Source organism: Phocoena sinus, chromosome 14 (genome assembly GCF_008692025.1).
Source record: "Phocoena sinus isolate mPhoSin1 chromosome 14, mPhoSin1.pri, whole genome shotgun sequence".
In the NCBI taxonomy this organism is placed as follows: domain Eukaryota; kingdom Metazoa; phylum Chordata; class Mammalia; order Artiodactyla; family Phocoenidae; genus Phocoena; species Phocoena sinus.
Window position 1 is genome coordinate 51,838,162 of NC_045776.1, and position 14,640 is coordinate 51,852,801.

At 40.8% G+C, this 14,640-nt stretch overlaps 1 protein-coding gene and 1 pseudogene across 1 annotated transcript in view; one reads left to right on the forward strand and one right to left on the reverse strand.

Annotated features, from left to right (window-relative positions):
• GREB1L (GREB1 like retinoic acid receptor coactivator) overlaps nucleotides 1–14,640 on the reverse strand; it is a 261,369-nt gene that overhangs the window by 43,571 nt on the left and 203,158 nt on the right. Inside the window, exons 14-16 of the mRNA XM_032654275.1 lie at nucleotides 14,240–14,368; nucleotides 13,568–13,702; nucleotides 10,992–11,189 (exon numbers count right to left, since the gene is read on the reverse strand). Coding sequence (XP_032510166.1) covers nucleotides 10,992–11,189; nucleotides 13,568–13,702; nucleotides 14,240–14,368 — 462 coding nt within the window. The remainder of the gene's footprint in view (nucleotides 1–10,991; nucleotides 11,190–13,567; nucleotides 13,703–14,239; nucleotides 14,369–14,640) is intronic.
• Nucleotides 1,895–4,028, forward strand: LOC116739007 (annotated as a pseudogene).

Here is a 14,640-nt window from a genome sequence, read left to right on the forward strand (position 1 = left end):
TGTTAATTTATGCAAAGAAGTCAGCTGGGCTTTTGATAGGGAATGCATTGAATCTGTAGATCAATTTGGGGAATATTGCCATCTTAAAAATATTAATGTCTTCCAATTCATGAATGTAGACTACCTTTACATTTATTTAGGTCTTTTAAAATTTCTTTCAACAATGTTTTTTAGTTTTCAGAGTATAAGTTGTACACTTCTTTCATCAAATATATGCTTAAGTATTTTATTCCTTTTGATGCTATTATAAATGGATTTTTTTGAAGCCAGCATATTGTGATAATTTTCTTTTTTTTTTAACATCTTTATTGGAGAATGGAATTATTTTAAAATGTCATGTTTGGATCTCTTGTACTGTTTCTGTGACTTTTCTGAAGATATAAAATCATTTAAAAATTAAAAAAACTTAAAAATAAGCATGACCATATCAAACATTTGCAACTGAAATACATGCATCGCTAGTGGGAATGTAAATATAACCAACCACCTTGGAAAAAATTAGCATTATTTAGTAAGGTTGAAAGTGTACATAACCTATGCCCCAACAGTTCTTCTCTCAGAGAAACTCTTGTACATGTGTACCAGCACTGTTTGAAATAGTAAAAAACTAGAAACAACCTAAATGTCCATCAACAGGAGAGATGATTTTTTTTTTAATGTGTGTTGTATTCATTTAATAGAATACTAAAAAGCAGTAAAATTACTGAATTACAGCTATATACAACAACAGGATTAATCACAGGAATGTAATATTGAGTATAAAAAGTAAATTACAGACAAATGAACTTACAAAAAGGTTTAAAGTATACAAAATTAAACAATATATTGTTTAGGAGTTATGCACTATGGCAAAACTATAAATAAAACAAGGGAATAATAAACACAAAATTCGGCATAATAGTTACCCTTGAAAGAAGACGAATGTTAGCATCAGGAAGGGGAACAAGAGTCTTCAGTAAGTTATTTTGATAGGTACACGGGTGTTCACTATATTGTGATTTTTAATACCTCATAAAATTTATAAATTTGATCTATTCAATATTTAAAATTTCTTAAATTTTCTTTCTACTTTGAATACTATAGAAAAGCTGAAAGACTAGTGCAATAAATACCTGTATACCCTTCAATTAGTTTCACCAATTGTTAATATTTTGGTACATTTGCTTTTTCTCTTTATTACTTTTTATTCATTGTTATTATTGCTGAATAATTTAGAATATATAATATTCACCCTTATATACCTCAATATGTATTTCTTAAGAGCAAAGGCATTCTCTTACATAATTAAAATACCATTATTACATCCAAAGAATTGAACTAACATTGATATAATATTCTCTAGTACACAGCATACATTTGGTTTTTTTAAACTAATTTTTATTGGAGTGTAGTTGATTTACAGTGTTAGTTTCTGCTGTACAGCAAAGTGAATCAGTTATACATATACATATATCCACTCTTTATTAGATTCTATTCCCATAGAGGTCATTACAGAGTACTGAGTAGCGTTCCCTGTGCCGTACAGTAGGTTGTTATTAGTTACCTATTTTACATATAGGAGTAGATATGATTTTCACGAATTGTCCCAGAGCTGTGTTTTTTACTTTTTATTTTTAGGTCTAAGATCCAATCAAGAATTAAGCATTGTACTTGCTTGCAGTGTCTCTTTATTCTGTATAATTAAAACAGCTTCCCTGTCTTTTTTCTTTTTTGGTCTTTTCATCGATATTTTAAAAATGCAGGCTAGTTGTTTTGTAGAATGTCACACAATCTGGATTTTTCTGATAGTGTCCTTGTGATTAGATTCAGGTTAACCATTTTTGGCAATTATACTTCATAAGTAACATCATGTACTTCCCCTCGTTCATAATGTCAATCTGTCCCATAATGGGAGATGGCGAAGTTTGATTGCATGGATATGGTACTGTCTACTGCCAGGTCTCTCCATTGTAAAGATGCCTTCTCCTCTTTGTGATTTTTAATATGTGGGATGACACTTTGAGACTGTGTGAATATTTGTTCCTGAATACATTTTACCCAATGGTTTCAGTACCCATTGATGATACTTGCCAGAATCAATAATTATACTGTAGGGCTTCCCTGGTGGTGCAGTGGTTGAGAGTCTGCCTGCCGATGCACGGGACACAGGTTCGTGCCCCAGTCCGGGAAGATCCCACATGCCACGGAGCGGCTGGACCTGTGAGCCGTGGCTGCTGAGCCTGCGCGTCCGGAGCCTGTGCTCCGCAACGGGAGAGGCCACAACAGTGAAAAATAAAAGAAAGAACACAGGTCTTTGTTCACTGAGCTTAATGCTCCACTACATCATCCTACTTACTATATTGGTAGTGCAAAACAGGGATTTCTTAATTCTGTTATTTTCTTATGTTGATTAGCTGGTGCTCTTTTATAAAGGAGAGCTTGCGTCCCACCCGTCACTCCTGCCCCTTTTATTTTTTTTAGCATTACTGTGGACTCATGGGCTTTACAAAAATCCAGTAGGTTACAATCCACTGCCATCATTCCTTTAGATGCCCCAAATTACCAAGTTTGGACAGCAAAGTCTCGTTCAAGCAGGCTGCTGTGTCCTTTCGACATGCCTCCATCGATCTTTGAGTACTTTCGCACTTTCTGGAAACCAAGATTCCAGACTGTTCCTACCTCAGAGCTGGTATAATGGGGAATGGTATTTATAACCTAAGATCTAGATGCTAAATGTGCACACACACACACATTTGATACTAAAATATCATTTTATTTTATTTATTTATTTATTTTTTTGCGGTACGCGGGCCTCTCACTGTTGTGGCCTCTCCCGTTGCGGAGCACAGGCTCCGGATGCGCAGGCCCAGCGGCCATGGCTCATGGGCCCAGCCGTTCCGCGGCATGTGGGATCTTCCCGGACCAGGGCACGAACCCGTGTCCCCTGCACTGGAAGGCGGACTCTCAACCACTGCGCCACCAGGGAAGCCCTCTCTCGATGTTTTTTAATAAAGAATTTTATTTCTAAATTTTTCATTTCTAAGTTTTATTTCTTGTTCTTCCTGTCAAGAAGACATCCTAAAGAAAAATAAAACTATTCTTAGTTTTAGCTGTTCATCTTCCCTTGGGATCGAATTAATTTCTCTGAAGTTTTGGTATGCAAAAATATTCTAATGCTTAAAAGGAAATGAAAATCATGTTTAATTTTTGCCTGATTTTATGGGTTTGCTATAACTGCTTTTACTGATATGTCTTCAGATCCCTATTACAAAAAAAGTAGAATATAAATAATAAATTGCTATTGTTTTTTAAAAAAGGAAATGAAAATCCAGAAAATATTAAATCATTAGAGCATGCTGAAGTTTTAAGTATTATAACAATGGACATTCCTTCACCCTGGCTGTCTCTTTTCAGCAAATAACCTGGGAGGAGGACAGGAGGAGGGTGGCGGGCAGGGAGGCCAAGCAAGGACTCGCTGCCAGTGGGTGGGAGACACGGATCACGGCGAGCAAGGTCTACTGAGAACAGACCCAGTACCCGAGGAAGGAGAAGATGTTGCTGCCACTATCGGTGCCACTGAAACCCTATCAGAGGAGGAGCGAGAAGAGCTAAGAAGAGAACTTGCTAAGGTAGAAGAAAAAATCCAGACTCTGTCTCAAGTGTTAGCAACAAAAGGAAAGCACCTAACAGAGATCAAGCGGAAACTTGGGATCCATTCACTACAGACACTAAAACAGAACATTGCCAGAGGGTGGCAAGATGTGACAGCCACGTCTCCGTACAAGAAGACCTCTGAAACCTTATCTCAGCCTGGACAGAAGGCTTCAGCTGTTTTTTCATCTGTTGGATCAGTCATCACCAAAAAGCTGGAAGATGTAAAAAACTCCCCAACTTTCAAATAATTTGAGGAAAGGGTTGAAAACTTAAAGTCTAAAGTAGGGGGAACCAAGCCTGCTGGTGGTGATTTTGGAGAATTCTTGAATTCGACTGCAAACGCTAGTTCCACCACCATGGAGCCTCTTCCAGAAGAGACACAGGAGAGCCTGTGAGATTCCACCTTTGTTCTGCTACTCGCTGCCAGATGCTGCAAGCGAGATCCAAGCACATCTTGTCAACATTCATTGCCATGAATTTCCACCAGATGTGCTTTTGTTGAACTTTACATATTCCTTTGACCAAACAGTTTGTGGGTTGAACAATGTAAAAATATCTTAACCTCTATTCCTGGGAGATGCCCTTTCATGTGCATTTAAGGCCCTTTATTTAGGAAATATCATTATGAAAACACATATAGTACCTGGAGATCCTCACTAGAATGACCTAAGAAGCTGTGGGTTATCATAATTGCTTTCCTACTTTACAAAATTGCTCTGGATCTGGGATACCAGTTTGATCTTTGTCTTCTATACAATTTTCTTTTTTCCTCTTTGAATCTCTGTATATTTGATTCCTACATAAGATTGCTCTTTAAAATTTTCTGTATCCTGGTTATTAAAAGTTTTGGCAAAATGTTCTTTACCTCCAAGGGAAGAACTACCAGCTACAAAAAATATTTCAAAAACATATTGTTTTGGTATAAGTTATCTTATATCTTGGGTGTTTGAAGACACCAGGCTAAATATTCAATTGGTTATAGTTTTGTAAGTGACAATATGTACAAGTAATTCAAAATCCTAGGCGACTTGAGAGTGGAGCCCTCACATCCTTGTTTATCACCATCTGTGACAGTAACCATTTTAGTGTCATGGTTATTATGCCACTTATAGCTACTTATTTTTCACCAGATTAAAATTTTAGTTTTGGAGTAAACTGTAAGTTAACATTCTGAATCAAGCATATTGTATTATCAATACGTTGAAATATGAACACTCTCCTCAAATGTTCAGTTCAAAAGCCTGAAAGTTTTTAGATCTAGGTAGCTGAAAAGTGCTAAAATCAATCACATTAGGGGAAACATTGTTGTCTTCATTTAATTCATTTAGCAGCATTTACAGTAAGTAGCACACCAAGTTATATGACTGATATAACTTGAAAAATTTTTATATTAAGGGGTTGGTGATAACTCCTGAGGATTTAATGCATTAATAAAAATCAACTCATCATTTTCTACTTACTTGTTTTCAGTGTGTTAGAAATTACAAAATGATACTGTAGATATTGTCCCCTGCTTTAAAAACTGAGTGTCAGGGCTGAATGAACCAAAGCCTCTGGAAGTATCTGCATGGAGGCCAAGGTACTCTATTAACGCTAATGGCTACTTACTATCTTTTCCTTATGCTGTGTATGGTTATGGCCTACAATGTTGTATCTGTTATTTATCAAGTTGTGATTGTTTTATTATTGTTTAAGCCAAATGTTAATTGCCAAGCTTGGAGTGACCTAAAGCATTTTTTAAAAGCATGACTAGATTTACTTTGGGATAAATGATTTTATCCGAATCTGAAAAGCTACAAGTGTTGATTGTTATAAAATATTGATAACATGCTGCCATTCTTGATTGCTGGAGCTTTTGTTAGCACTTCAGATGCAACTGAAACTATGCTCTATTACATGTGAAAAGCTTAATAAATTCTGTATATCAGTAAAAGAAAAATAAATATATAACCTGGGAATTGAAACGGCTGGTTAAAATTCCGGGTAATTGCTTTCGGTGCCCATTGCTCTGGTTGTCCCACTGTTTTCTGGTGGCCTGGCTGGCTCCCTTCTGTCCTCCCAGTGGGAGAGAATTCTCTAATTTGGGTTCGGTGAGACTTCGCTGTGTGGGTGTATGACTATGCTGTTTGTTTGGGTCAAGGAGGAAAGCAGCACTAGATCTGCACAAGAAGAGCATTCTGAACACGCAGATACAACTTCAGAGCCCTGTGTGACTGACAGATACACCTGTTACACACCCATCTTAAGGGCTTTACTCTTGGCCAAAGTAGGTTTGCGAAACATGGTTTTAATGGTTGAATTTGTTTTTGCCACAGGACTGCCACATCTTAAATATTAATTACTTCTATGTCTTCCTCTTATTTATTTATTTATTTCAGCTGTGCCACACGGCTTGTGGGATTTTAGTTCCCCAAACAGGGATTGAACCCAGGCCACGGCAGTGAAAGCACCAAGTCCTAACCACTGGACCGCCAGGGAATTCCCTATGTCTTCCTCTTAAAATAGATTTTAACTTAAAATTCAACAGAACGTTACAAAACTTCAGTTCAACACATTTGTTAAGTGTCTCCTGTGCCATAGACAAGACAGACCTATACCCTGAATATTTGCTTTCTAGCTGAAGAGAAAGATCATCAATAAACACACAGCCACTACGCAGTCTTGAGTGTCGGGCTGGAGCACCACAGGGTACAGAGTAGCACTGGAGCATGACTTGTAGAAGGAAGGCTGGGAAAGGATGTGTCTTGGAAGCCAAAGGCACTGCAGTGCTTAAAGGAAGGAATGGAGGGCACCTGTGCTGTCAGGAGTCCAGGTAAGGACAGAAAAGGTCATTGGTGACATTGGTGAGAGTCCTAGAAGCGTGGCAGTGGGGAATGGAGGCCAGTTTGCAGGGTGTTGAGTGACTGGGAGTTGAGGAAATGAAGATGACAACAGACAACTCCCTCAGTAAGACTGTCACTTAAGTCGAGGAGGATAAACTGGAGGGTTAGGTAGGATTAACAGAGGCTTGCTTGTTTTGTCTCTGAGGGAGTGGGGCAGGTTAAAACCGATGGAATGAGCTCCAGGAGGGAAGGAAATGGAAGGTGTCAATGAGAGAGGAGATCATCAGAGTGTGAGGTCCATGAGAATGAGGACAGCACGGCCTCCAGAGCAAGGTGGGAGAAGCAGGCTTACACAGAGCAGGGCAGCTCTTCACTGATCAGGAAGGAAGGGGGAATGATGGGTGTATATGCAGGTAGGTTTCCAGATTTGGAAGGAAGTTTTTATCTGAACTTTTCTTCCTCTGGGGGTGGGGGAGGGGAGAAATAAGCGGCATGGTCCTTTGCTAAGAGAAGGATGAGGTCAGAATTGTGAGTGAAACGGAGTCTGCAAGAGCCAGTCACCGTGGAGAGCGGGAAAGAGAGCCAACTAAAGAACCAGAAAGAATTTATGAGGCATCAATCAGAAAGGTTGATTTTTTTTCCCCACACAGTGTATGTTGCAAAGAAGTCCGTGGTCTGGTGTTGAGGTTGTTAGAATTTACAATTCCAGGATCCAGGAGCGTCTGGGATATGACTAGGGGGCAGGCGCCTGATGAGCAGTAGAGGTAAAGGTGTTTGCGGATGAGAGCTTAATGCAGAGAAGCTAGGATTCGGTGGGGTCGTCCACTTGGAGGGGAGGTGGTGGCTGTGAGGCAGGTGCCAACGCTGTCTATAAACTAGGGGTGGGCACTCGGCAGCTACGACTTGGTTGGAAACTGACTTCACGGGTGCTAACGTTAGGTACTTGTTCAGTTCTATTTGTACAGAGGAATCTCTGGTGTTTCCCTACTCCACCTCAGGGCAGAGTGCTTTCCTAGTACTTTCTTCCCTGGGATCCCACTCCCTGCTGCCTTTCTCACTTCCTTTTTTTCCGCGTACATTTTCTGCTGACCAACAAGGAGACATAAGGTTGATGAGACCAAGAAAATACATTTCAGAAAATGAAACTGCCTTCCTTTATCTCTTCTCCTCCCCTCCTAATCTCTCCCACTGCCTTAAAACCTATCTACGTATCAGCAGACGAAACTGTCTCTCTGGTTCTTTTATGATCAGGCATGTATTGAGGTGTCAAATTTACGTCATTCCCCTGAGCATGATAAAACTTCCTTGACTGGATACTCGTAGATCTGCTCCCATTTGCTGGGGGCTCCCACGGATACCATTTTAAAAGCAGGGAGGAGGAAAATATGGTGTCACTAATTCTTCCTGTTTTCATCCCACTCATGTGGAGTTGAAAGTGGCTTGCATTTTGATCGCATTTTGATAACCTAGTATTCTAATTTATAGAATTTGGAGCTTCTTGAATTAGAAGAACTATGCTACAACATCAGTCTGTAAAAAAAAATGACACTAAAACAAAAGAATTTCCTATGGTCTAAAAATTCCTTATGTTGCTTTTCCATTGATCACTGCAGCATTTACAAGTCCATCTGGGGCAAACTTAAAAAGGTTTAACCCATTTCATTTCTTTTTTTTTTACCTTCCAATTCTTTCTGTAATGCTTTCTTTTGTCTTCTTTTCCTCCCTGCCTCCCTTCCTTAGTTAGAAAGTAAGTTAAGGTACCAAATGCTTCACCTTAGTGCTGAGTCTGCAACAACGTGATGGTTTCTATTTTCACCTTTTTCTTTCAGCCACACAAGGGCTGCCAAGGATGTGGCCTTTCTGCATGTCCTGGCTGCTTCTCCCTGCCTGGTGCTTTTCCTGGCAGGCTGGCTGCTGAAATGCTTCCTTTAGGGAAAGGCAAATGGAACCAGAGAGCAAAGCACTTGGACACTGGTGTTCCCTCTGCCCATCCCTCCCCTTCCTCCCTCCAGCCCCCAGCTCTCCCTTCGACCCCTAACCCGTAGTTGAGCCCCTACTGGTGCCAGGCCCAGGAGAGGCAGAAATGAGGCACCAGGCACACAGAGATGAGAAAACAGTCCTTGTCCCCAAAGCACTGCTCTCTGGACCTTAGGCAAATGTAGCTCTCCTTGATTCACATGGCAAAATATGAGGAAACTGAGTCAGATGACTTCTTGAGAATCCTCTGTGTTTTCATAGCAATGACTTTCAAGAGTTGTTTTAGTGGAGAATCTCTGCTCTGGACAATCTCTTTACACCTTAAAATGCTTCTGGTCCTTCGGGTTCTATCAACTGTGATGTGTTCCAAAAATATGAAGGTATTCAAATAAAAAAAGCAAATAAATTTTGGTGTTGTTATGATATGGAATATCATATACATTCATTATGAATGATGCTTACAAAAGCTTAATGATGTGGAAAAATGTGCCTACTATAATATCAGACATAGGCAGAGAAGAGAGCCTGGAACACTAGGTATTAAGTCATTTTAACAGTGATTATCCTTGAGTGGTGGGATTATAAGTGTTTAAAATTTCCTACTTTCTTTTATTTTTCAAAATAAAGAAAACAACAACTCTGGGTTTTTGTATAATAAAAATGAGTACAGTTATTTAAAAATATATAGAAGTGATTGTTTCTGCAGCAAAAATTTTCAGTATGTATGCCAAGGCCAGATGTGAATAATTTTAAAAATATGCTTTGCCTTGAATTTTCTGAATCTCTCTGTAACACTGATTTTCTTGGATTCTAAGCTTATGTAACTAGTCAGATACCAGTCCTTTCTGAGGAATGATAATCTCAAAATACTCACTTTGGAAAAATCTGAGGGCGTTGAGAAGGGAAAAGGAAGGACCAATAGAGTTTCTCTATCTGTCAAAAATGCAGGGTTTTATTTAGGGTCTTGCATTGATTAAGAAAGGCGAAAATACAGGTCATCAAGAGGTTATTTGAGGAAAAGGCTCTGGGGAGAGTACAACCACTTGACCATGGATGATTTCACCCCTTGAAACAGGTGCTAAGATGACTTGGCTAGAGTATGACTGGGATATCAGATCACAAACTCAGGAAGGCGACAAATGCCCTTTGGTACAAGTAAAAAACCTACAAGAGAAGGTGCTCCCTCCAGAGTAATAAAGTGGAAAATCCACAAGAAGTAGCAAAAATCTGGTTAATGCCTGGTGTGATGAAAGCCCCTCCATTTCCCTCAGTGGAGGGGGGCGGAAAGAAAATGACGAATGGCCAGTAGCTGAGGATGTCTAGAACTCACTCCGGTTTCTGGGAGAGCTGTGAGAGAAGGCATTTGACCGTCTCTGGCTAATTCACCTATAAGTCAATATTTCTAACAGGCCATTTTGTAACTTGTCATTCAAAATTTTAGAGGCTAAAACACAGGTTGCGTTGTTAACCAGGCGCTTGGGTCTCGACGAGGCATGGAAAGACTTTACATGTCTTAGTCACAGCCACTAAGAAGTGTTAAAGAGGGAGAAGCCTTTTGTTAGTCAGCTCATCTGGCCCATGGAACTTCGAATGAAAGATGTTTTGTACAGCTGTGCTAATCAAAGAGTGGTCCTCTGACCAGTTGCCCAGGTAGCCCCTGGTAGCTTGTTTGAAATGCAGAATCTGGAGCCCACCCAGACCTACTGAAGGGGAACCTGCAATTTAACAAAATCCCTAGTGATCTGCATGCACCCTAAAGTTTAAGGAGCACTGAATGACAGGCGTGGAACACATAAACTGTATTTTAAGCTCTTCTGAAGTTCTCTGCTTCCTGTTTTCAAATATATTGAAAATAAATTTTTTTACTGTGGCAAAAAGATTTATCCTCCAGTTAAATCTGTGTGTGTGTGTGTGTGTGTGTGTGTGTGTGTGTGTGTGTGTCTTCCCCCAGCTAAGGTACTCAGAAGCAACTTGACATTTATAATTTCTTTTTCAAACCTAGTTTACAAAGGCAGGCATTCTCAGCAGTCTCAATTTTCTAAATTCCTTATTGCTTCTTGTAATTCTAAGCAACTTTTATGTTTGAGAGGGATGTTATTTATCACAGACTTCTAAAATATTTGCTCCCTACCTTTTCACATTTTCTGGAAAAAAATTTTTTTCCTCTCTACTTATTCTCTTAAGGAAATTAGGAGAAATTCTAGCTTTGAATTTTTTTAATGAGGTTTCTCATTGCTGACACAGGGGATGGCGTTCTGGTTTCTAGGCTGAAAAATCTGCTGATAGTGTGCAAAAGGTACAAGAATCCTCCCATGAGAATGACTCACTGAGCCACAGAAGGACTTCAGGTGGCACAGACCCCGTCATCCCAGGCAGGGCTATCTTTGCCTTGAGGACATTTCTCTTCATAAATGAGTGGCCAGTTTCTAATCCACTGATGACATCACAGACTTAATAGAATCAGGCCCCTAAAAATGTTTGAATTAAGCCAAAGAAAGAGACAGAGGGAATCTAAGGCTGGATCTAGGTAGGGGGCCCTCTTTGAAAGTTCCATCCTACCTGATTGTCGAATCCGTTGAAGAGTTTGCTGGACCAGAACCTCTGATCTTGGGACAATGATGATGAAGTCCACTTTGCTGAAGTGGCCGAGGTCCAGGCTCTGGCTGCCGCTGTCTGCTATGGCACACACCTGGGACAAGAGTTTTCTGGCAACCGTAAGCTGCGGTTGATAAATCTGGAAGGGTTCACTATCTAGATCTAAAATTTAAGAAAGTCATAAGAACAAGATCAATTCACTTCTGTGATGGCCTCTATGAATCCATATAGGGACAAATAATACACATAGGGTAGAGTGATGCTCTATCACCAAGAATCCTCACTTTCTATCCTCACTCTCTATTGACTTTCAATAGATTTGCCCACTTTCCCTGACAACTTGGCTGAAAGGATGTGCTCAAGAGTGAATGTAGTGGTTTTACAAATGTATTATTTTAATATAAATTGTCTCACAAGGCATGAACTCAGCACCCCTCCCATGCCCAGAAATGGAGGGACAGACTGCACTCTTACAGCTGGAGCCAGGACTCATCTCTGGAAAGGGGAAGAGTTTCCTGGTTTCTTTAGGACTATCAGCACAGGTCAGGTGCCCGAGCCCAGACCCAGTTCAGAGCTAATGCCATAACCATAATCACGCTGAGGTCCTTTGAGCTTTTCTGGATGGCACTGCAGTAAACATTTCCTCTCCAGCAAGTCAGTGGTAACATGGCTTGAAATTCTCCTCCCCATGACACTAACTTCACCTTTCTTCCCACTTGACTCCACTTTGCCAGTGCTTGTGACCTAGCAGGTCTGGGTGACTGTGGTCAACTCCCATGCTGATGCCTGTACTATCTGAAGAGACCTGACCCATGACATGGCCAGCTGGCTGCTCAATAGGTGACGTATTAGAAAAACATTGCCCAGATACTCTAACCAAGCCAGTAGCTTTTTATTACAAGTTATAATCAAGCGATCAATCTCTCTTACACATGCGTGCATGCACATGCACACATAATGAGAGACAGGCTTAGTCAGCTAAACACCTGAGCAGAAATATTTAATGCTTCTTGAAAGGGCTGGTTTTTATCAGGTACACATGCGGAAGTCTGACTGGAACACGCCAAGGGCCCAATTAACCTGTGCTAATGAATGTTTTCTAAAATCAAGCTGCAATACTTCCCAGGCAAAGACGGTAGTCATGGGACCCCAGCCACCATGGAACCCTGACAGCGAGTGGAGGTTTATACAGGTGGGTCTCCCTACCGGCTGAGAGAACCTACCAGAAAAGCCCCAAACTGCAACCTTTAATAATAGCCCACATAGTTTTTGACCCACAAAGATTACCAACCAAAATAAAAATCTGTCTTTGGATAGTCAGGCTGTTGTTTCTTTCATTTTGCGGGTTAGATGAATGGGGACTAACACAGGGGATGGCATAACTCTGTAGAATTGAACTTAACAAATTTTGAAGTTGGAGGAAACCTAAAAATATCTTTAAGCAATGTTCCTTTTCTTTTTCTTCTTTTTTTTTAACCACCAAGATCTCTTATTTATTATTATTTTAAGCTTTTTTTTTTCCTTTTTTGGCCACATAGCGTGCGGGATCTTAATTCCCTGACCAGGGATTGAACCCAGGGCACCAGGGAATTCCCAAGCAATGTTTCTTAAACAGGGAATCAAGGATATGTACGTGGGCATGTGAGAATTTCAAAAATTTAACTTTGCTCACATAACACATTTTAGATCATCTGGATGGTCACTTTATTGTCATTCAATGTCCAGAAGTCAAAAACTTTTGCCTTTGAATTCATTGTTACGCCTGAGCCGATGCCAAGCTATGCTACTTTTCCTGCTGTCATCCTAATGCATAAAGGATGCATTCCCATCAGGTGGAAGCCAAAAGGCTGTCAGCATCCACTTGTATGGATCTGCTTCATATCCATCCTTCTGTTCTCTGTTCTGTCCTTTCTTATATTGTCCCTATCAAACAGGGAACTGGGGAAGGATTTGAACCTAAAGGAATCTAATCTAGCGATTGAACTCCTCACCCCTGGTCCCACCGTCCCCCTTGGCATTCTGCAAGCTCGTTGTAGGTCAGATGATATGTCAGTGTTTCTGCTCCAGCTGCCAGGAAGGCCTCGCTGACCCTGAGATTATGTGTGTTTTACACATTGGAGAGTAGATGCAGGGAGCAGAGAGCCAGAAGCCCTGCACAGACTGTAGTCTAGATTCTTTCAAGTAGTCCTTTGAAGCCCTACATGAGCACCCACAGTGGTGAGCACAGCTGGTGGAGTTAAGGAAAGTACACCAAGGATCCCCGCTCCCCCAAAAAAACAAAAACAAAGAGAGGCACTGCTTAAAATAAAGTCTTTGGCTTTGATTTTAATTCTAGGAGAAATTTACTAAGAACAAAGGCATGGGGCCCAGGCCACAGGGTAAGGCATTTTTAACTTGAGCCAGATTTATCATGTAGATAATGAGGAAAGGCCTGTCATAGTCTGTGACTTGAAGACAAGACCTCAAAACCCTCAGAACGACTTAGCTTCTGTGTCTGTCCTGAGCACTAGTCTCCTCCTTTTGGCCTGTGGTGACATTACCCAGGTTCTGCGTGGGGATCATAGCAGCAGCTTCCTGAGGTGACACACATTCATTAAGGTCTCCATTGAAAGGGGTCACCACACCATCTCCTCTTCTCTGTTGCATTTTTTCTAGCAGCTTGTCTAGGTCATCACCTATTACAAAATAAAGTGGAGATAAGAAAGTCACAAGGAATGACATGTTTGTATGTCTCCAAGTTGGGCAGTTACGCTGGGCTCCCGTCGAGATCTGTTGGTCATCCCACTTTTCACATTGGAATTTACACTCACCCATCCCTGTAGCAGGATCTCGGTAGCCAGAGCTACCCTTGTTTGTATCATGCTTACAGGTTCCATGCTCCCACATACTAAATCTCTCTCAGCCCCTATAATACTCAGAGCAGGCAGGACGGGGTCATTATATCTCCATTTGACATGTTAGAAAACTGAGATCTGGGGAGGCAGAGCGTTGCCCAAGGTCACACAACAAAGCAGTGGCTGAGCTGAGGCCTCACATCCTTGTGCCTGGACCCCTTTGCTGTGTCAGTAACAAAATGCTTAGGAGAAACCAGTCCAAATGAGGGAAGATCAGCGGGCAAGCTTAACCTCCACGCTCAGCTCACACTAAGATTTAAATTCAGAAAATCACGCAGCCAGGGGCCGGCAGTGTTGCTGAATCTGACTGCCACTCACCTAACGATGTGGTTTTGAAATGCGATGCCAGGAAACTGACCTTTCCTGTGATGAGCTCATAACTAATTTCTTTCAAAAACTCACTTGTGGTGAGCATGCTCTCTGCCAGAGCTCTGGACTGATGCTGACCTGCAGAAGAGAGAGGGAGACAACATGCCAGTGAACAAATGTGCACCGGGAAGTGATTTAGAACAGCAAGAACTGGAAACACAACTAAAGTATGTAGCTAGAGGGACTTGGCTAAGAAAAGTATGGCACATCAAAAGATGGGCAATTATACAGCATTTGAAATGACAGTTTCAAAATTTCATTTGAAAAGTTTATAATACAAAGTTAGGTGATCAAGGGAAAAAAATAACATACCTTATGTTTGTAATGGTGAGAACATACCATGCATCTAT